Source organism: Lissotriton helveticus, chromosome 5_1 (assembly GCF_964261635.1).
Source record: "Lissotriton helveticus chromosome 5_1, aLisHel1.1, whole genome shotgun sequence".
Taxonomy (NCBI): Eukaryota; Metazoa; Chordata; class Amphibia; order Caudata; family Salamandridae; genus Lissotriton; species Lissotriton helveticus.
This window is the reverse complement of record NC_136065.1, coordinates 2051209571-2051231062: the sequence shown is the minus strand read 5'-3', so window position 1 is coordinate 2051231062 and position 21492 is coordinate 2051209571. Positions and strand designations below refer to the sequence as shown.

At 39.3% G+C, this 21492-nt stretch overlaps 1 protein-coding gene across 1 annotated transcript in view; it reads left to right on the top strand.

Annotated features, from left to right (window-relative positions):
• C2 (complement C2) overlaps positions 1–21492 on the top strand; it is a 658041-nt gene that overhangs the window by 139162 nt on the left and 497387 nt on the right. Inside the window, exons 4-5 of the mRNA XM_078645909.1 lie at positions 12583–12756; positions 19221–19319. Coding sequence (XP_078502035.1) covers positions 12583–12756; positions 19221–19319 — 273 coding nt within the window. The remainder of the gene's footprint in view (positions 1–12582; positions 12757–19220; positions 19320–21492) is intronic.

Here is a 21492-nt window from a genome sequence, read left to right as displayed (position 1 = left end):
CTATTCCCACTCCAGTGAGTGCAACAGTAGGGAAAGCGTTGGATAGCGTAGGGGTAAAAATTACTATTCCCACTCTAAAGAGTGCAACAGTAGGGAAAGCGTTGGATAGCGTAGGGGTAAAAATTACTATTCCCACTCCAAAGAGTGCAACAGTAGGGAAAGCATTGGATAGCGTAGGGGTTTAAATGACTATTCCCACTCCAAAGAGTTCAACAGTAGGGAAAGCGTTGGATAGCGTAGAGGTAAAAATTACTATTCCCACTCCAGTAAGTGCAACAGTAGGGAAAGCGTTGGATAGCGTAGGGGTAAAAATTACTATTCCTACTCCAGTGAGTGCAACAGTAGGGAAAGCGTTGGATAGCGTAGAGGTAAAAATTACTATTCCCACTCCAGTGGGTGCAACAGTAGGGAAAGCGTTGGATAGCGCAGGGGTAATAATTACTATTCCCACTCCAGTGAGTGCAACAGTAGGGAAAGCGTTGGATAGCGTAGAGGTAAAAGTTACTATTCCCACTCCAGTGGGTGCAACAGTAGGGAAAGCGTTGGATAGCGTAGGGGTAAAAATTACTATTCCCACTCCAGTGAGTGCAATAGTAGGGAAAGCGTTGGATAGCGTAGAGGTAAAAATTACTATTCCCACTACAGTGGGTGCAACAGTAGGGAAAGCGTTGGATAGCGTAGGGGTAAAAATTACTATTCGCACTCCAGTGAGTGCAACAGTAGGGAAAGCGTTGGATAGCATAGGGGTAAAAATTACTATTCCCACTCCAAAGAGTGCAACAGTAGGGAAAGCGTTGGATAGCGTAGGGGTAAAAATTACTATTCCTACTCCAGTGAGTGCAACAGTAGGGAAAGCGTTGGATAGCGTAGAGGTAAAAATTACTATTCCCACTCCAGTGGGTGCAACAGTAGGGAAAGCGTTGGATAGCGTAGGGGTAAGAATTACTATTCACACTCAAGTGAGTGCAACAGTAGGGAAAGCATTGGATAGCGTAGAGGTAAAAATTACTATTCCCACTCCAGTGGGTGCAACAGTAGGGAAAGCGTTGGATAGCGTAGGGCTAAAAATTACTATTCCCACTCCAGTGAGTGCAACAGTAGGGAAAACGTTGGATAGCGTAGGGGTTAAAATTACTATTCCCACTCCAAAGAGTGCAACAATAGAGAAAGCGTTGGATAGCGTAGGGGTAAAAATTACTATTGCCACTCCAGAGAGTGCAACAGTAGGGAAAGTACATACTTCATACATTATTTAAAAAAATATAAATTAATATCTATAAAAAAATTATTTAAAGTAATTACCAATTTAATATAATATAACAATTAATCAATTAAAATTACAAATTACAAATTAATTATTACTATTAGTTACCTATTAATCCAAATTAATTACAAATTACAAATTAATTAATTAACAATTAAAACTTATTTAACAATTATTTCAAATTAAAAACAATTAAATACATTGATTTATTTAATGAATTATAAATAAATTACTTCCCACCCTATTCCCCTATAAACCCACAACCTGCTACAGAAAATAAATTAGTAAAATTAACATAATTAGCAATTAATCTATTAAATAAAATTAATTGTCAATTAAAATTTAATTATTTACCCATTAAAAATTAATTAACAATTAATTCTAAAAAAATACCAATAAATATTTTTACATATTTAATTAATTATAATTAAATTACTTCCCACCCTATTCCCCTATAAACGCACAACCCGCTACAGAAAATAAATTAGTAAAATTAACATAATTAGCAATTAATCAATAAATTAAAATTAATTGCCAATTAAAATGTAATTAATTACCACATATAAATTAATTAACAATTAATTTGAAATGAATACCAATAAATACATTTACATATTTAATTAATTATAATTAAATTACTTCCCACCCTATTCCCCTATAAACCCACAACCCGCTACAGAATTTAACTACACAAAAATGTAAAAAACATATTTCATTATTTAAAATTAATTATAACATAAATAAACAATTTTCACACATATAATAACATAAAAAACACTATAAAATGTTTTATACTATTCAAAATTCGATCATTTTAATAACCTATATTATAAAATTCGATATTTTAACTTTCTATATTTTTAACATTCGATATTACATTACTTACCTTAAAAACGATATTTTTTATGTCTATATTCTGTCCATTCGATATTTTGTCCAGTCTATATTTTAAACTCGATATTATGTCCATTCGATATTTTGTAGTCGATATTATGTCTGTTTACCGTTTAAATTCAGGGGCCTGCGGGGTCTGTGGAGTCTGTGTTAAATCTATTATATTCATGCTCTTTTCTGGAGATCCAGAATCAGATCCTGCAATAGATGGTGTCTGATCATTTGACAAACTTTGATTAAAAGTTAAATCTGGCATTGTTTTCTCTCGGTGTATTTCTGTTAAATCTGAATAAAATTTTTCAGCCACTTTCTGAATTTCCGCATTTAATGGAACAGTCAGAGCTGAGTGTCTATTTTCTCTTTGGTCAAAAACTGGTACAACAGGACCGTTTGTTACTGGTACTGTTACTGCTTACATGCCTTTAGTTAATTGCTGTATTAATTCTTCTTTTGCTCCTAAATATTCCAAAACTTCTGGTATATCCCCAAGTCTCTCTATCCTTATTACATTCCTCGGGAATTCATTTCTCTGATCTGGAATTTCAGTAAAATTTCCATTTTCTCCTGATGTACTAGAATTACTTCTTGTTCCTACTCTTTCAGGTACTTTTTCATTATTCTGATTTAATCTGGGTGAATTTTCACCAATTTCTCTAGGAGGTGCACTTGGAGAAATTCTCGGGGTAGACCATGAACAATCTGGTTGTAGGGTGGCGGTTTGCAATTTCTTCTAAAACCGCATCATCTAATTCTTCATCGATATTACTTTTCTTTTCAACACTCTTTTGACCTGTTGCCTCACCAGGTAATCTCGTTATTAACATGCCATCACACATGTCTGCACGTCTCCATCGACGCATTCTATCCTCATGAGTTTCCCTATTAATGTCTAATTTTGGACCTCTTGTTACACCTCTGCTTTCCCGCTCAAGTTCAAACATCTCATCCTCCCATTCAACTAAAGCTTCAAACTGTGTAGGTCTAGGCTTTGGCACAAGAGCCATCATTTTTTCTCTCAAGTTTTTCAAAATTTTAATATTAAATGACCCATCCTCCGGCCATGCTAATACACCATCATCTTTAGTATATTGCATCCAATTATCCATCCATAGGCAAGTATGATAACCATATTCAAATTCCATATATGCTGTGGGTGTTTTGTACTTATGAAGTAATTTTCCACCACGCGTTTCAATTTTCCTGTCGGGGCTAAGTATATTTTTCAATTTCTGAAACCATGTAAGCTTCTTTTCCTCTTTTCTGTAATAATAACTCATGTTTTAAAACAATTCCACTTAATTTGAAAAAGATCGTAAGTATTTCCTTGTTGTTCCGCTACTCTAGCCAATCCTTGCGCGAAACTCACCAACAAGCCAATCAGGTTAAGCTACGTCACCACCTTGCTCAACCAATGAAAATACTTGTTTTCAGAAAGGACCAATCAGCTATCAGCTCGTTTTGGTCACGTGAACCAATCAGTGTGCTTGCTGTGACGTATGCTAGCCAATCACAGCGCAAACCTTGTGACGTATACTGCCGCTGCAGCTTCGCTGTCTCTTACTCCGTAAACCCACCCCTCCTTTACAAAATATTTTCACAGCGGCATTTTAACAATTCTTTTCAATGAAATTCAATCATTAACTACAGAAAAACAAACCATTTGTCTGTTTCGCTAAATAAAGCAATCGTTTTCTCAATCGTTCGAGTATTTTATCTCGTGAAATAGACGACGCTATTCTCACAAAATCATTTATACGCATTCAAACAGAAAACCCTAACCACACATACATGAAAACTTCGGTAGGACTTTAACCCACCAATAGAAATCCTCATTCGCCAGTAAAAATAGACGACGCTTTCTTACCCTTCGAGCCAGCAGGCCTCCTCCCAAGCTTGGATAAATCCTATTACTCTTTTCACGGTGAGTTTTAAAACAGGCTCCTAGTCCCTATACTCAAAGCTACAATTTCATAGACAATCTTCACTATACATTTTACCTTACACACCTAAAATCCCTAAACTTGTGCTGTAAGTCCACAACACTAGCGATATATGTAAATACCGCCAATTTGAAACGGAACAAATGCACTGTGTAACTTCTCCTGTTACACTACTCTTTTGCCGGCAAACCAGGAGTTTTCACACTGCTGGAAAAAACCTTTCGACTACATGTAACAAGTAAACAAACTTAACATGTTTTAGACATATATTCTATGTAACTACCATGCAGCATGTTCGTTACCATAGTAACCGTAACTCTGCTACCAAGGAATTGATCCATCGTCCCTATAGAAAAACTCTCAAAAACACTACTCAACACCATGATACTCACCATCAACCATAAAGTAATCACAAGGCCCATAAACTACCGAGACAATTTTTGAGCGTCTGAATCATGTGACTTAATTAATCAGAGCTGTTTATAAAACTATTTACACATTTATATATAACTGCAGTTTGTCATATTCATAACAGTGTATTTTTATCGATAACCATTTAATTAAGTCACTTAGGTAAATGGATTAACTGATGGTAACTAGACTAAGAATAAACAAGACCAGCTTGTCATTTCTAAATCTAATTTATTTTTAAGAAAGAGCATTTTAGAAATGGAATTCTTTTATTAGCAGAATGAAAGCATTATTTTATTAAGGTAAGGCATATTAGACTGACATTTCAAAACAGATCAGTTTGCATGGATTAAAGTAAATAGCTGTTTCATTCCCTTAACCGCATCAACGCGGTGCAGATTTACCGCGGTGCGCTGAAGAATGCAAAAACCCGCGGTTCATGACGAGCTCAGCTAGTCATGAGTGTACGAGCGGTGTACCTCATGACGAGCTGAGCCCGTCATGAGCGTCGAAGGGGTTAAATTCTATTTCCCTGACTAATACTCACTACACCTAAAAAGAAGGATTATTTAAATCAGCATATTCTTACGTGCGCCAAAAGTCCGACAGCACAACACGCCCTTCAGGAATCAGGAACGAGCCAGCAGGCCTCCTCCCAAGAGGCCAGGTTTTATACCTTTTCTCTTTCTAAAACTTACTATTTCTGCATTCCTTCAACAAGATCCATGCTTCTAATTGGCTGATTCACATCAGTCCATTGTTAGGTCATTCATTTCTGACCAAGTCCGGGGCACATCATAAGCCCTTATTGTTCTTAGATTTACCATCCTTCTAGCTTCCTCCGAAAAGCAACAATTGTCTGAATGCAAAGTTCACTTCCTACTCTTGGCAGGCTTTCCAGGCTTTTTGTCCTTGGTCCTTTCACCAAGAACACATTCGTCTTGACCAAAATGCTTCTGGTTTATTCTTTATATAATCAGCAAAAGAGAGTTCCTCCTCATGCACGCGAGTGAAGGCTTCACTCTGGTCAAGTTTCATATTTTCTCTCAGCACTGCCAGCCATTTTCTTTTGGGCCGTTCGTAAACTAATATTTAAACAAACACAAAACATTAATTAATTTGAGAAATGAAAACTATTCTGTTACCCACCCCCTTTACTAATGTTAACCCATTAGTTTATGTTATCTAGCTCTAAGCACAAAAAGCAGCATTTATATTAACCTTCTTCTTATAGGCCGCAGAATCCTCCACGAACTTTTGCCACAGAAAGGACTAAACATAAGCACAGAAAATGAGCACATGCTATTAATTATGCAGCCACATTAAATAGTGACAAAAACAATAGACAAGGTTAGTTTATTCTTTTTCAACATACTTGCAAGTGCAACATAAAGCATACGAATTAGTCCCGTGTGTCGTGAATGTATTTTAATCTAGGTTGATTAGTACTTTTTCGTGCATAAACTTATTAATACGATTATTCATTATGGGAGTTTAACTTTGCGAGACTTAAACACATTATATTTCTGAACCTCGCTTCATCAGCATCAAGCCATGTAATAATCGGTGATACTGCGGCCTGCAATATGTCTATGAATTTCGTAAAGCAATCCTCCAATAACTGTACCCCCTCTGATGACATAGGAACTCTAGTGTGTGCCCTAACTTCCTGTGCTAATTGATGAGGCTGTTTACAGGTGGGAGCTGCAGTTGGGGCAGAGTCTAAAGCTAAAGGTTCTGTCGGTGTAGATCTTTTTCTTTGAGTAGAGTTGATCAGCTTTTTGAGCTTTTGATGGCTGGCATGTGACTATGGACAGGTTTGTTATTGTGCAAAGACGAGGACTGGGCCACTGGGTCTTTTGGCCTTATATCATCAAATCTAGCCAGATCTATAGAAACATGGGTTGGGCAAGGGGTAGGGTCAAGTTCGATGAACCGAGGGAGAGTCTTCTCTCAGTGAGGTCTATTTCATTACTAATGACACTCACCGCCCTCTGTAGCAGTCTATCAGATGATGTAGAAGGGGGCTATCTAGATGCATTGAACCTGCAATATTCTCATTTTCCTTGTTATACCACAATTGTAGTAGACAATGGCAAGAAATAAACCCAGGCAAATTTGAAGAGAACAAAGGTAAAACCAAGGTGGCAGAGCCCAGCCTCCTCCGGGCTCTGAGGGGAGCAGATGGTATCGGGTAAGTATGGCCATGCGGGGAAAAGGGCTGGTGCACTTCCATGTTGTTGCCCACAATGTCAATAATCATGATGGTGAGAGAGCAGTTAGGAACATCACAAGGAGAACACATGAAATACGCTGTCTCACAAGGTGCATTATGGGACTTTGAGTGTGGCCAACTGACGGGTGTGTGTTTAGGAACTACTGGGACATTGCACTTTAAGAGGACACACCTTTGAGAAAAGCATAAAGCTGAAACGCGTCAGGTGCCTCTATCATATGACCGCCTGAGCCAATTGCAATAAAAGCACCTTTTTCCAGGAACCTGGTCTTGGCGCACTCTTTATTTTGGATTGTTACTGCGGTAATCGCTGTCTTCCGCATTAGCCAAGACCGCCCTGCAGGGTTGGGGGCCCCCGACGACAGCATCTCTTCTTTGATATATATATATATATATATATATACACACACACATACATACATAGTCACATTTTTATGTTTTTCCTTTGTGAATTGCGCCCAGGGCTTTCATGTGCTATGTGAAGAACCTAAATTAATTAACTACATATTCTTTGTGCTGCCAGAAGAGAAAAGGATGGTGCAAGGGAACGAAGGTGGTGTTCCTGAAAAAGGTCACTGCCTTATGTTTTTTCTACTCACCATACAGAGGCTCCCTGCAATGAGGAGGGTGGAATGGGACCAAAACCATCACAGTTTAGATAGAGCACATGGCCATACCCCACCCGCCTCCGTTCATTGCAAATTGCACGCCAGAATTTTATGTAGATTCTCTCTTTCAGGAGTTTAACACGGGTACTCCCACTGAAAACATCATTATTCTTAGGAGGGGATTATTTAAATTTTACTGGTGAGTTTCGTAGGTGGGGCTGCTTTCTCTATATCTGACCATGGACATAGTTATGCTACCTACAAGCTCGGATTTAGTGGCTCATAGTGTCACTCTGCAACTATATCAGTCTGTACTACGTTACAATGCATATTAAATATTTTTATATAGGGTGGGTAATATTCCATCCTATTTGAACTTTTCAATTGTCTCATTAATTTTTCCAGTCTGTTAGATACTTATGTCCCTGCTCCCAGAATCCGGTGAATTCGAATTAGAGTATATTCTGATCTAGTGGTGTATTAGACCATGCGCTAGCAATTGTGACATATTGCTTTGTGGTCAATTCCACATTTTTCTCTTAACAAATGAATATATTTTGTTTCATAGAGTTCGAGTAGTCTATCAGTTCTGCCATATTCTATATCACTATACTGCAGATGATCCCATTGGATGTTATGGACCCTTGCTCTTTACATTGGTGAGCGCTTTGTGTTACATGTCATGGCCATTTATTGTTTATCCTTATTTTTAGGACCAGTGTCTTTCCCATGAGCCACATTTGCCCTTAGTACTTATTTCATCTGGTTCTTATTACATGCTTTAGACTTTTACGTCTTCATGTTACAGAATATACTTGTACTACAACTTCTTCACATTTTGAAACCTTATTTGGTTTTCTTGTGGCTGGCTCTTATTCTCAGTTTTATTTTTTATATACTTTCACTTTTATTATTAGATTCCTGAGCCTTCTACATACTGTTACTATCTTACGGCAAGAGGACATACGCGCCATGATATTCCGTATCTATAGGTTAGTGTGGTCCACTATCCCACAATATTAACTTTCTTGGTGAGAGTTTTACTCATCACTGATCATATTCTTTGTCACACTTAGATGTGGTGATTATCATTAACTGGGTACTTGGTCGTCTCAACAGGTCTTCTATATTTTTCACATTCCTTTTCTTTTTCTTCTCTCATCACAACACAATGTTTTCTTTTCTCTCATCACTAAACCACGTGTCTGGTTCTTTTGGTTTTTAATGTTTTCTTTATTATTACATTAATCTTTCTGATTTTTGTATTTTAGGCCCGCATATGTTATTTCTCTAGATTGTACAATTTTGCAAATTTTGTAATGTTGTATATATATCCTTTGTTTCACAGCCTTGAAAAAGTCTGAGTACTTATTGTTAGTACTGACAAAACACGTGTTGGCTGTTTTTTATCAACTTCAAATTTTATGGATCTTCAAATAAAGAAAAAGATGATATGAACATGTATTATTTGCCCTGTTCTGTTCTAAAAATTGGAAATTACAGAGTATACACAGTTCTAATATTGTTATGACAATATGACCTACTAGTCTCATATGTACATGTGTCTCAGGATTGTGGTTTCTTTGACCTTTTCTTTCTGGATATATATATACGTATATATATATTACCTACTGGCGGTCGCCAGTAGGTAGTTATAGTTAGGACCTAGTTTCCATAGGAAATCCGCAACATTCTATTGGGAATAACTTTGGCGCCGGTGGACGAATCTTTGCGAATTTCTCAAAGAAGATGGCCCGCTCCGCTCCTTCCCTGAAAGTTTGGGGGGGATTCGTCAAGCGGGGCCGAGATAAAAGGGGGGTCCCAAAACGTGTTTTTCCCATGTTAATTTCCATAGGGCGGTTGGACTCACTTTTAGCCCGAACGGCTGAATGGATTTCCACCAAACTTGGCAAAATTGTAGGGACTGGTAGCCCGATGTGCCTTTGCTATGTCTCAAGATATGTGCTCCAGTGGATTTTGAGTAATTTAGGTTAAAAAAAATATATATATCTATAAGCGCGCCCCGGTACGCGCACCGGGGCGCGTACCAGCGAGCTACGCGAGTTTGCGCGCGGAAAGCTGATTGGCTCTCGGGTGTCTGTCAACATTCCAAACAGTCCGGAGCGGCCGCCATCTTGTGTCTCGGTAGGATCGAGACACAAGAGGTGGCAAAAACAAAGGTGAAAATGATCAAAAGGGGGCAGGGTAGACCCCCCCTGACCCCCTAGGTTTGATGAGGGGGCCATAAAAGGGCCCCGCGGGGCAAAAAAAAATGTAATTTTTTTTTCGATTTTCGCTGGGGGAGCGCCCCGTATGCGCACCGGGGAGCATTCCGGGGAGCGTACCATGGGGAAAAAAGAATGACAGTTTTTTAAAGATGTAGCATTTTTGTATAAATTGGAGGTAGTTCTATAAAGAACTGTTTTTTTATTCTTTTTGTTGTTTTATATATTTTTTTGTTTTTTTGAACATTTTTTACTTTTTTTGGCTTTTATGAACAGTTTTATATTTTTTTTATTTTTTATGGGGACAAACAAAAAACAGGGAATTGTAAATGGCTCAACTGGAGCAAAAAAAAACAGACAGAGTGACAGAGTGACAGATCTCCTTTCACTGAAATGTAACCCTTGAAACACATATTCAAAAATAAAAACTAACATTTTCAAAAAATGGAGATAGCCATACCAGTTACAACAACCAATTCAATTATTCCACCATCTATAGACTCATGCACTCATTCACCAATAGTTCAATAAACTCACTCATACATATACTCACTCATCATATGTAGTGATACACCTATACATCCTGTTACACACCGTCAGTCACCCAAAAGTTACTCACACACATACTCACACATAGAAATAAACTATTGAAAATCCATTTATTTGCATATACAGCTATACACACACTACCACTTTACTTCTAAATAAACTTACACATACTTACTCTCTTAAACAATCACTTATAGAAACACATACTAATTTAAACAGGAACTCTTACAATCCCTCACTCTCACATATACTCACTTATATACATGAATATTCACATATACTACATTAAAACATATTTAGTTACTGATAAAGACACTAGTGAGACAGTCATTCACTCACTAACACACACATATACACACTCATCCACCCATACAGTCCTGCACATATGCTGTCTTCAAAACACATACAAAGAGAGAGTCAGTCATTCATGCATCTATGTGCTAAGTAATACCCCCACCAAACCATACAAACACTCATACTGATACTAAGAAAAACATCTAATAACCCATATACATACACATGAAGGTACTCTCCAAAGCATGCAGCTACTTATACACAAATTGAAACGATAATACATATATTTAAATATTTAAACATTACTCTCTAATATATGTATTCACTAAGATACACTTAATAAACCAGTTAACCAATCAATTTTTTTTTATAAAAAAACATCCATGTAAACACTTATTTAAACATTTATTCTTCCATCAACTTTTAAATTTTCATATATAACACATATTTATTTTTTTAAAAGACACACATTCACTGGATGGTGTCATCAGTGATGTCATGAGTGATGTCACTGACCATGTCATGAGTGATGTAATATGTGACGTCATCAGCAGTGCATTGCACGCGCAAGTTATAGTGAGTCCAACTAACTATAACGTGGGAATTTCAATGGTTTTATGCGAGTAAAATTTCCAGCTGACTATAACTGGTGTGAAACCTATGGTTTTTTCAGTGAATTTAATAGGTTTTTTAAATGCTAATTCGTAACTATAACTGGTGTGAAACCTATGGTTTTGTCAGTGAATATATATATATATATATATATATATATATATATATATATATATTTATATATATATATATATACACATATATATATACAATATCTTACTGATTAGAGCACACTGGAACATTTACGGTTGTGTGGAAAATTCCCACACATTGGAATGGAGGTTCAGAATGGAGTCTCTGCTGGATGCAAGACTATATTGGGATAAGGCTTCTAAGAGACTCCTAGGCCCTCATTACAAATGGCCCATTAAATTGTGATCCAGCAACAACACTTGTATGCACCTGGATCGCAATTAAAGTCAAATGTTCATTGTATCTCGCAATTACCTGGTGCGATAAAGATTGTGCCATTTGTTAAATTTCATCAAGTAAAACTGTTGGAATTTAACAAGTGGAAAAGACTCAGTTTTCTGCAGGACATGCAGATTTTGTTGTAATAATTCCCAAAATCCAATGTTATTCCTCGAAAAACCTGGGATATGTGATAATTATTGCACATTGGTTTTGAATTTTATCCATGTGATAACTATTGCATCAGATTCCAGATCACTTGTACGGAGGGCCTTAATTAGTTTGGTTGATGCATGATGTCATAATGGAGGAGATTGGATTTTTTCAGGGAACTTGTGATTTCAGGGTGACAGGATGACAAATGTTCAGATGAGAACCTCTACTCCTATGTTTGATTTTCATTTCTCAGCGTCACAGCCTTGCACTAACCCAGGCCTCCAAGGAATCCTCACAACCAAAAACCATTGAGGAAGGAACAAATGACTTTGAGATCTTATCCCTTAAATCCTGACCCTGAACATTGGCATCATTCGTGGTTGGTGTGAAGTGGTTGTTTCTGATAAACTCATTTCTACTTGAATTGAGCAACTCCAACCACATATTGGTTCCTGATTGTTGCGAATGAACACATTATGAGTTTCATCTTACAATGCGTTCTGAAGGATATGCATGGGTTTTAATTTGTTCTTAATCAAACACTGGCCAATAGCTCAATTATCACAGAAGACTAAACAAACTTGGGCAGTCACAAAGCTCCATGCTTGCCCACTAGTTTTATAAATGAGCATGGCAACATTTGTAAACTCTTACACACCAACACTGGCTTTGACAGCAAACTGGTCTTACATCTTACAAATCCCCACTCTGAATAGAGTGCATTCACTACTCTTGCCTAATATCCAAATTTAGATTAAGTCTCATTCATTTATTTAGGGAAGTAAGCAGCAGAGCAAAACCTTCCTAAGATGGGACTTGCACTGACTCATGGGATAAAAGGAGAGAACACACAACCTTGCACCTACTAATAGGACTTTGGGAAGAAGGGAAAAGTTTCCATGAGTTCAGCAGCTTCAGACATATTTCTGTACATTGTTACTCTCTCATGCTCAGTAACCACTTTCTCTTCTATTTTGTTTAGCTGGCCACTGCCCCAATCCGGGGATTCCTATTGGTGGGAGAAAAATGGGAGAACGATACCAGATTGACGAAAAGGTCTCGTACCTATGCAGCCGAGGTCTGGACTTGGTGGGCTCCACTGAGCGGGTATGCCTAGAGTCGGGCGAATGGACAGGCACAGAACCTAGCTGCGAGTGTAAGCTTGTCATTTCATTTAATGCTCTTACTTACCTGCCTACCTTCTGTCATGAATACAGTCTGTCAAGACATCTTTATTATAAATGCCCACGTTATCCCCAGAGCACAGTCTTTATTGTGCCTTATACCAAGAGCCGGATGGACCATGAAAATCACTGGCAAAGTAGTTAAAAGGAATGATCACTGCTTCCGCACTTATTACGCCAACCAACAGGTGAACCTCAAGCACCAACAGGTCAATGAATAGAGATATTTAATTAAACGCCAATTATGTATACCTAGTATTCAAGTTAAAATGTTTCACAGCGCGCAGAGCCTCACATGATGAGCATGGCCACCAACTCACTATTTATCCCACCAAGGCCTTTAAGAGCTAGAGAGTAACAGTCCATGATTAGTATCTATTGAAATCAGTATCCTAAAACTGAATAGATCATCAATCCCATGAGCAATGCAGCCCTTGACTAATCACACATAGCTAAAATCATCATCCTGAGCTGGTAACACACGAGTCAATTATTTCCAAACCAGTCATCTTACTGAGACATTTACACCATTAGACTAATCAACAAACAGATCCAAAACGATTAAAGAGACATTAATCACCAGGGAGAATCAGGATCCATCCGGGCCAGTCACCCCATGCGCTGATGACCAACTCAGCTAGAAACTAACATATATAACCTACCTGAAGTAATCATTCTTCAGAGCCAGTAACTCCTTTGAGGCAGTTTTTCTCTTGATACAATTATCCTTGTGGGTGAGCTACTGAATCTGTTGCCCACCTGATCCAGTAAACCCCCTCAACCACTCAACCAACCATCCATCACATCCAGTAATCCTTCCTGAGCCAATCAACCTCAGAGGCAACCATCCACTCTCTCTGTCAATCCTCCTGAACCAAAAAACTCCAGAATAGTTGTCCTCCTTATACAATAATCTTTCAGAGGCGATCTAAAATTAACCAACTAAAGGCTGATGTACTATTCCCATTCACAAACCAGGTATGTCAAGCCAGCACCCTGACTGGTTTCCAAATGGGAATGCAATTTGCAATGCGAACTATGTACTAATAGGTTACATCAAAGATAGTACTATCTCAGGGTGTTGTCAAATAACTTGCCTAATGAATAATAATTAGGCAGGTTGTAATTTGCGCCCACCTGTGATTGGCTATTAGTGCAGTGATGTAGCCCTGAATCGGACAGTTAATCAAACTCTGGGGCAGATTATGATGTCGTTAGTAAGGGCTCTACATGGGATTCAGTATTGTCAAATCCGATTCTGAACTTTTGTTTCCTACCGAATCACACTGTTTTCCCAACGACCGATTACGATGCCCCGAAACTGTTTGAATAAACCAAATCAGTTCCGAATGCTAACCTGACAGCCCAAGTCTTCCCGAGCCGATTCATATAGCTTTATGGACACGGTTTCCGGACAAGCAATTAGGATGACCGATTCAGGCAGCCGTTCTGATTCGGTTTCCCCGTGACGAAACGGCAGCCGGAATCTGTATTTAGGGGCCCGTAGCAGGCCCCCCTTCACCCCGGGCTTTCCGAATCGGTCCCGTGGGGGTACCCAAGGGACCCCCCTTTCCAACCATTCACAATGTTCACAATGTGGCAGGGCTCAAGGAGTGCCAACCACAGGGTGCAAGGTTTTCTCCAACCACCCCTTTCTTCAATGGGAGCCTTTGTATTCGTACAGAACACACCCATAGAAGGCAATGGGAGTCTGACCGAATCATATCCGGAAGCATCCGGATGCATCCAAATCGCTCGTTCGGACTCCCCCGATTCGAGTTGTTGGGAAAGCATTCCTGGACCGATTCGGTAGGAATGCTTTCCGGACAAGATATTAATTGGCCCCTCTGTGTTTACAAATGGGAAACAGTTTTCTTTTAAAAGTCCATATCCATTAAAACGACCGGTGCTGCTTTTAACGAAATGTGTCCTATTTGCGAAGACATTGGAGAGAGAAGGCAGCAGCTAAGCTAAGCCAATCATCTTTCAATTCCTGACATCTTCTATATCCATTAACCCAACTGAGATAATATCTTTCCTGATTCAATCATCATCATGAATAAATCGGATCAGAGCCAATAAAAAACCTAAACTAATATTGTCAGGCGATTGAGCCAGTTATCCTCCACCGACACATAAGCCCATGATTCAGCCATTTTCCAGAGCCAGACATCCCTATCCTTTGGCTCCACTCATCCTCCATGGCGAACATATTTCTGAGTTCAATCACCCCCCTGAGCCCATCATCCCTATACAACCTTCTCTTGGCTCACCGCCATGTATCCTGTACTAACACCATCCTTAGGTAATCCCCAGAGACATGTTTTCCATTGATCCTGCCTACCTATGATGATGAATGCATATTCAGATATTCTGAAACAACTATTTATTCCCTAATAGCATTTAAAAATTGGAAAAAGAATTGAGAAAGTGTAATGTTTCTAAAGTAGAGGTGTAAGGGTTAGAATAAAATAAGGCAATTATTCCCTTCGCTAATCATCATCATCATGAACAATTTGTTGTTTATTCATCTTCTTCTCATTCCATGTTCAATCTCAATTCTTCTACTTATCCTCTGTTCTTTCATTAATCCCCATTTATTTTCCATTAATCTACCCATCATCCTTTGTTCAGTCTCCATTACCCCTTCATTATCTATGTGTCCTTGATCAACTGTACCTTTTCCACTCATCCATTCATCCTTCAAGTCAGGACTAGGTTTAAATCCAACTAAGGAGGCTATAGTCTCATAGAAAAGTGAAGATGCTAGATTTAAATCCACCTAACGATGCAATTGTCTTTTAGGATAGTGAAGATATAGCAGGCCATGTATGTGGCATTTCTTTATTACATGTTTCAGTGAGATTGTGCCCTCTTTGCTTGTTGAGCCATTTCACAACTGCTGGTAAGTGGAGTCTGGATGAATCAACTACAGTTTCTGTATTGTACAAATTGGCGATGACGGACATGGCATCATACAGAGTAATCTGAACTTTTCACCAGAGAGCAATAGCAAAAGATTTAATTTCAGAATGAACCCAGGGTACATTGCACTTTTTTCTGCGGAGGCTCGCAGACTGACAGTGGTGCAGAGCCAGATGATGCTGCAGAAACCTTATTTTTAGGTTGAGCCTACCAGACGGCTGAAGCAGTGTGGTTGGAAAAGACCTATTGTCAGCTTACTTGATTTTACAGTGGCTGAAATCTCACCCATTGCTTACCATTGGTTGGCATTATTGGCACTCACATTTGTTTGCTTCTTATTCAATGGTTTTCTTTGTCCAACTCGTGTCTTTTCCTACCCTGGAGCATAACTTCTTTACTTGTTTTTTTCCACTTGTTTTTTTTCTTTTTCACTCCACAAGGATGCATGTGTTTTCCAGTTGTCTCCCTTGTGTGCTTCAGAGTTACTCTCACTTGTCCACGTGCTTCGCTCCCATCGCTCAACCTAAGCTGTTCTCTCTCTCTCGCAGTGTATCTTTCTCCCCCACCCTGTGCTCCATGCTGCTCTCTCTTTTGCCCATGGTATCCTCTCCCATTTCTGCTTTCCACACCTTCCGTTTGCTGGTTTCCCCTCCCTCCTCCCACTTGCACTGCTGCTACAACCCACCCCTACACCTAAGAAGCTTTTTTAATGGCATTTTCCATCTTGGATAGTGGATAAAAAAATAAAGCAAATAGAACCCATGTCATTCCGCTGGCACATGCGTGCTTTCTGACACGTTTGAAATTGTGGAATGACTTGACCCCCATTGCACCTTTTTTAAAATTTCTTATTTGGATGATGCTGTACAGCGTCCAGATGCTATACAGTACCTGTAAAAGCAATTGGTAAAGCCAATAGTTCCCAAAGGCAAGACCTAGTGGCTTTACCTATGCTTACTACTCCTGCGAGCGGGACCAGGTGAATATGTGCAAAGCCAAGCTGCCGAAATATATTTGTCACCAAACTGCATGACTGAAGCAAAGCTGTATAGTTTAATTAAGGACAAGAACTATTCTTGAGCCATGCATGGAAGGCTAAATTAGTCTGTCATGGCGGGAATAAAATGGTTCCTTAAGATGGAGTTAAGCAACACTCTTTCATTCATCAAAAATCAAAGCTGGTGAAGAGCATTGCACACCACTCAGAGTTTTGGACAGTGATAACGCCAAACTTGTCAATCTTCCAAATAGGGCTAAAGATGTACATATGGAGGTTAAACATGGCCGTTGATGAGACCTTTGGAAAATTTTTAGGGCAGTGTTTTAGCTCAAATTCAGCACATTTGTACTAATTGTTTTTTATTTCTGTTACCAGCATCAGGTATTTTCCATGCATTCATTTGATGACATTATGGACGTACACAGTTTGGAAGTCTGCAGATCTATCCAGTTTCCCATCTGTATTCGTTCCAAAATTTTGAAAAGTAATGAAAACTTTTACTGAGAAGAAACAGGTTTACTGGTCTGGAATTGGTCCGATGCCCCCGGCCTTCTTCAGGACAAAAAAGTTATATCCCAAGACCTTTTTCACCCTCTGGAAGCAATTCAGTAGCATACAATCCAGACTCTTTTGAATCTCTTGTAGGAGCTCATATGATGATTTGTGAAATGTATTGGTTGTAAGGTGGGAAGTGAATAAAGATTTAGAGAAAGAACTTCACAAATTATCTTTAAAACCATGGTCTTGGTTGGTGAGCATCCATTAGTACTAAAACAGCATCCTGTACTCGAGAAGCTTGGAATTCTAGGACATTGCCACTGTTTAAATCAGAAGCAAGCCCAGTTGACTACTCAAGAGGATTTCCTGTACTTACAAAATATTTGTCCTACGGGGGCTTATATATGGTGTTTAGAAGCTGCCAAACGGACGGTTCTGAGTGTGGACACATAAAAGGCTATCCCGAAAAAATGTTTGGTAGGCATGGAAAAAGTGACCTTTGAAAACAAACCAAAGTGGCTGGCTTAGCAGGAGAAATGTTGTATAAAGTTTGTATCTCTTGTATTACAACCATATAAAATTGGTCTCTGGATTATAAAGCAATCAGAAAGGAGTCGGAAAAATGAGTCTCAAAATCCACTACTGATATTTAGAAAAGTCAAAGCCTTCTTGTAGCTCTGGAAGCTTTCTAGAGAAGGACTCAAATCAGACGGAGCGAATCTTGGATCTAGTGCACTGAAAAGTATAAAGTAATCGGATGGGTTGATATCCTGACCGCCTTCTCAATTAGAAGTATTCATTGCTTCAATATGAATAGGTACCGTAAATTGAAAAATAACCTTTGGAACTAAAGATGTGCCAGGAATTTTAAGTTCGTCTTGGACTTTAGGCGAGCAACTTTTAGATCCCGATGTCGGTATGGATTGGTGGCTCCTATTACTTTCCTCCATATTGTCCTTCGTATCGAGTTTCTTGTATCTGTAGGGGGACATTTGGGCAGACGTATACCCCGATAAAAGACAGTGTACCAAAGTAGAGGAGGCATCAGATCAGACCTGCTCCTATTTTATGTAATTATTTTGAAAGTTAGAATTTGGGACAGTCATGTCAGTGTTTCCTTCCCTGAGGCTCTTGCAGGTCCATGGGTCCTGTGGCTGTCCCTCCTGACAGTGTTGTGGAGGGCCTCGGGTAGGTAGGCGATCTGGTGCATAAGCACACTGCAAACGCAAACACCGCTATTTACATGGAATGGGTCTTGGCAACACACAAAATCTAGCATCCTGTGACAGCGGTGAGGGTAGCCTGACATACTGATTGTTTCTTTGTCATACTCAGTTGTAAATCTAAGCCTACAAGGGACTGGAACGCCGGTATGTGATGCTTTTTGTGGGTTTCAGATGTATAAAAGTTTCCTCACACCTGACACAGTCTTTACACTATGTTGTCAATGGCTTGCAGCGACGGCAATCAAGGATTTTTAGCCCATCAAAAAAGGCAACATTTATATAACAGTCCCTTCAGAAAAAGTTTGCAGCAAATAAAGGATGTGCCCCCAAGAGATGAAAGTACACCACAGAACCTGAACTGTACATCCTGCCCATAGGGAGAAAATACAGAAACTTGTTTCAAGCAGCTGACTTATTGGTGAGAGTTGGAAGTAAGTGTCAACTGAGGGATGTTGTGGTTAAGGGTCAGTGAAAATGTCTTAAAGTGTCAGATTTCTTTTTGTAAAGCTTTCTGATGCTGCCTGGGGTCCCTCTTTCTTCCTTTCTACTTTCCATTTTTCTTTACTTCTATCTGCCCTTGTAGTTCTTGCTTTCTCCCTGCTACAGATGTTCTGTTGTTATGTTATTTTGTGTTGTTATGTTGTGTTTTGGTGTTGTGTTATAGTGTTCTGGTGTTTTTGTGTTGTGTTGCGTTACATTACGTTATGTTAGCATTGATTTGAAACGCACTGTATTTCCATTATTTTAGCCTCTGCGGCTAATTTTCATTGATAAATCTTTTTTGCAGCTAAATATTCTTTCGACCTACCAGAAGATGTCCAAGCACAATTTAGATCATCAGCCACGAATGTACGGGACCTGCTAAACCCATTCTTGAAGAAAAAAGGTACCTTTTGCCTTAAGAAAAGAAAGTGTTTAAAGAAAACAATAACGTTATATATTTTCAAGATAGACTATTTTTGCAGTTGAGACTGTTTATGCAGAATATGCTGTGGTACCAGAGCAGGGGGAACAGCCATGACAACGCAGGGATTACCCCGCAATGCCATTACAACGCAGGGATTACAACAAAAGTCGTTCCAACGACTTTCGCTGGAGGGCGCTGTTGGATAGGGAATAGTTTAATTTTCTATCCAACACCTTCCCTACTGTCAACGTGGGCTGTAGTTGGAATAGAAAATTAAACTATTTCACTATCCAGCGCCCTCCAGCGAAAGTCGTTGTATCGAATTTAGTTATAATCCCCGCATTGTAATGGCATGCAGGGTAAAAGCCCGCGTTGTAATGCCATATACACCAGAGCAGTACATCAAAGTAAAACCTCTATACCAATAGCCGTGCCTTATCTTGTCAACCCCAGTTTAGGTCGTTACAGCCTCATATTTTTCAAAACATATTGTACAAAAATACATGCACATATAAAGGCTCTCAATCAAATGTGACTCAAATAATACTCCCTCCCACCACAGCACCAGCCCACTTCTGCCATTGTATACCTTCACTTTGAGTCACTGCATTTTCCCCTTGCTTATGTATGCATGTTTCCCAAAAAATAGTTCGCGAAGGATAAAAGTTTTTTTACACTTGTCCTTGCCAGTGACCGCTGTTCCTTTTGTATAGTAGTGTGTCATCAATTATTTCCGTAACACTCAAGATATTTATTGTAAGTTGCAATGTTGTTTCATCACTGTCTGTGCTTTGGTATATTTATTTATGCTATAGAAAAACGAGCGCAAGGCTTTAGAGTATCAAGAGTGTATATACAGATTTCTAGGCTGAAGCCACACCTCCTTAGCTTTTGGATTTCAAGCAATTGTATCTGACTTGAGAGGAACTTTTTGTAACCACTTGAAGAACAGCAGCTTTGCAGTCCTTGCACTTTTTTCTGATATCCTGGTATTTCAGTTGTGTCTGTAAATTGTATGCAAAAACTCCAGGATGTTAGAGTCATCCCATACTAGTGGAGCAGTTTGCATTCTCTATTGGGGTGCAAATTTAAATTTCTAAAAAGAAAGCAAAATTGTAATTGTGGAAGTGAGTCCATGGCAACTGAGGTCTTGCAGAAGTTATTATGTTTTTAAATTGCACTTGTTTGTCAAAACCTTGAACGTACATGCAAAGCAGTGGTGTATGTGTGGTCAAGACGTTAATGTCATGTGCATTTTACATAGCTCGCTCTTCCAATGTGTAAGTATTCACCCAGGACGCCACTGAACTATTCTGTGAAGACCTCTGTTGATAGCATAGTGCAACAAATTTTCCATCTTTATTGCACTCTGTAAAGACCTCTATTGGTATGATAGCGCAAATGCATGTTCCCATCTCCTCAATTGTAGTCTTCTGTGAGGACCTCTGTTGGAAGGAAGTAGAGTGCAACCGTTTTGCCATCTACATTGTACTCTTCTGTTAGGACATCTGTTGGTAGTACAGACCACTGCAGCTTTTCAGCTCTATTACACTCTTTTGTGAGGACCTCTGCTGGTAGTCTAGTGCAACTGCAGCTTTCCCAACGTTATCTCAGATGTACTCTTTGTGATAACCTCTGTTGGTAGTATTATGCAACTGCTGCTTTCCATCTCCATTGCGTTAATTTGTGAGGACCTCTTCTCGTAGTACAGCACAACCACAGCTTTCCATCTCTATCTCCATTGTGCTCTTCCATGAGGACCTCAGTTGATAGTGTAGCACAACTGCAGCTTTCCATCTCCATTACAGTCTTTTATGAGGACCTCTGTTGGTAGTATAGGTCAACGTCAGCTTTTCTTCTCCATTGCACTCTTTTGTGCGGACCTCTGTTGGTAGTATAGCGCAGTTGCAGCTTTCCATGTCTTGCTCCATTGAGCTCTTCTGTGAGGTAATTTGCTCAACTGCAGCTTTCCATATCGCTTGCACTCTTTTGTGAGGACCTCTGTTTGCAGTGGGAGAGGTGTGGCGCCGCGGTCAGGGCGACTGACGCTGGAATCTGGGGACCACGGTTCGATCCCCGGCTCCGGCGGCAGGTTAGCCCAGCACCATGTGACTCTGGGCAATAGCTCGCTTAATCTTCCCGACGGCCCCCA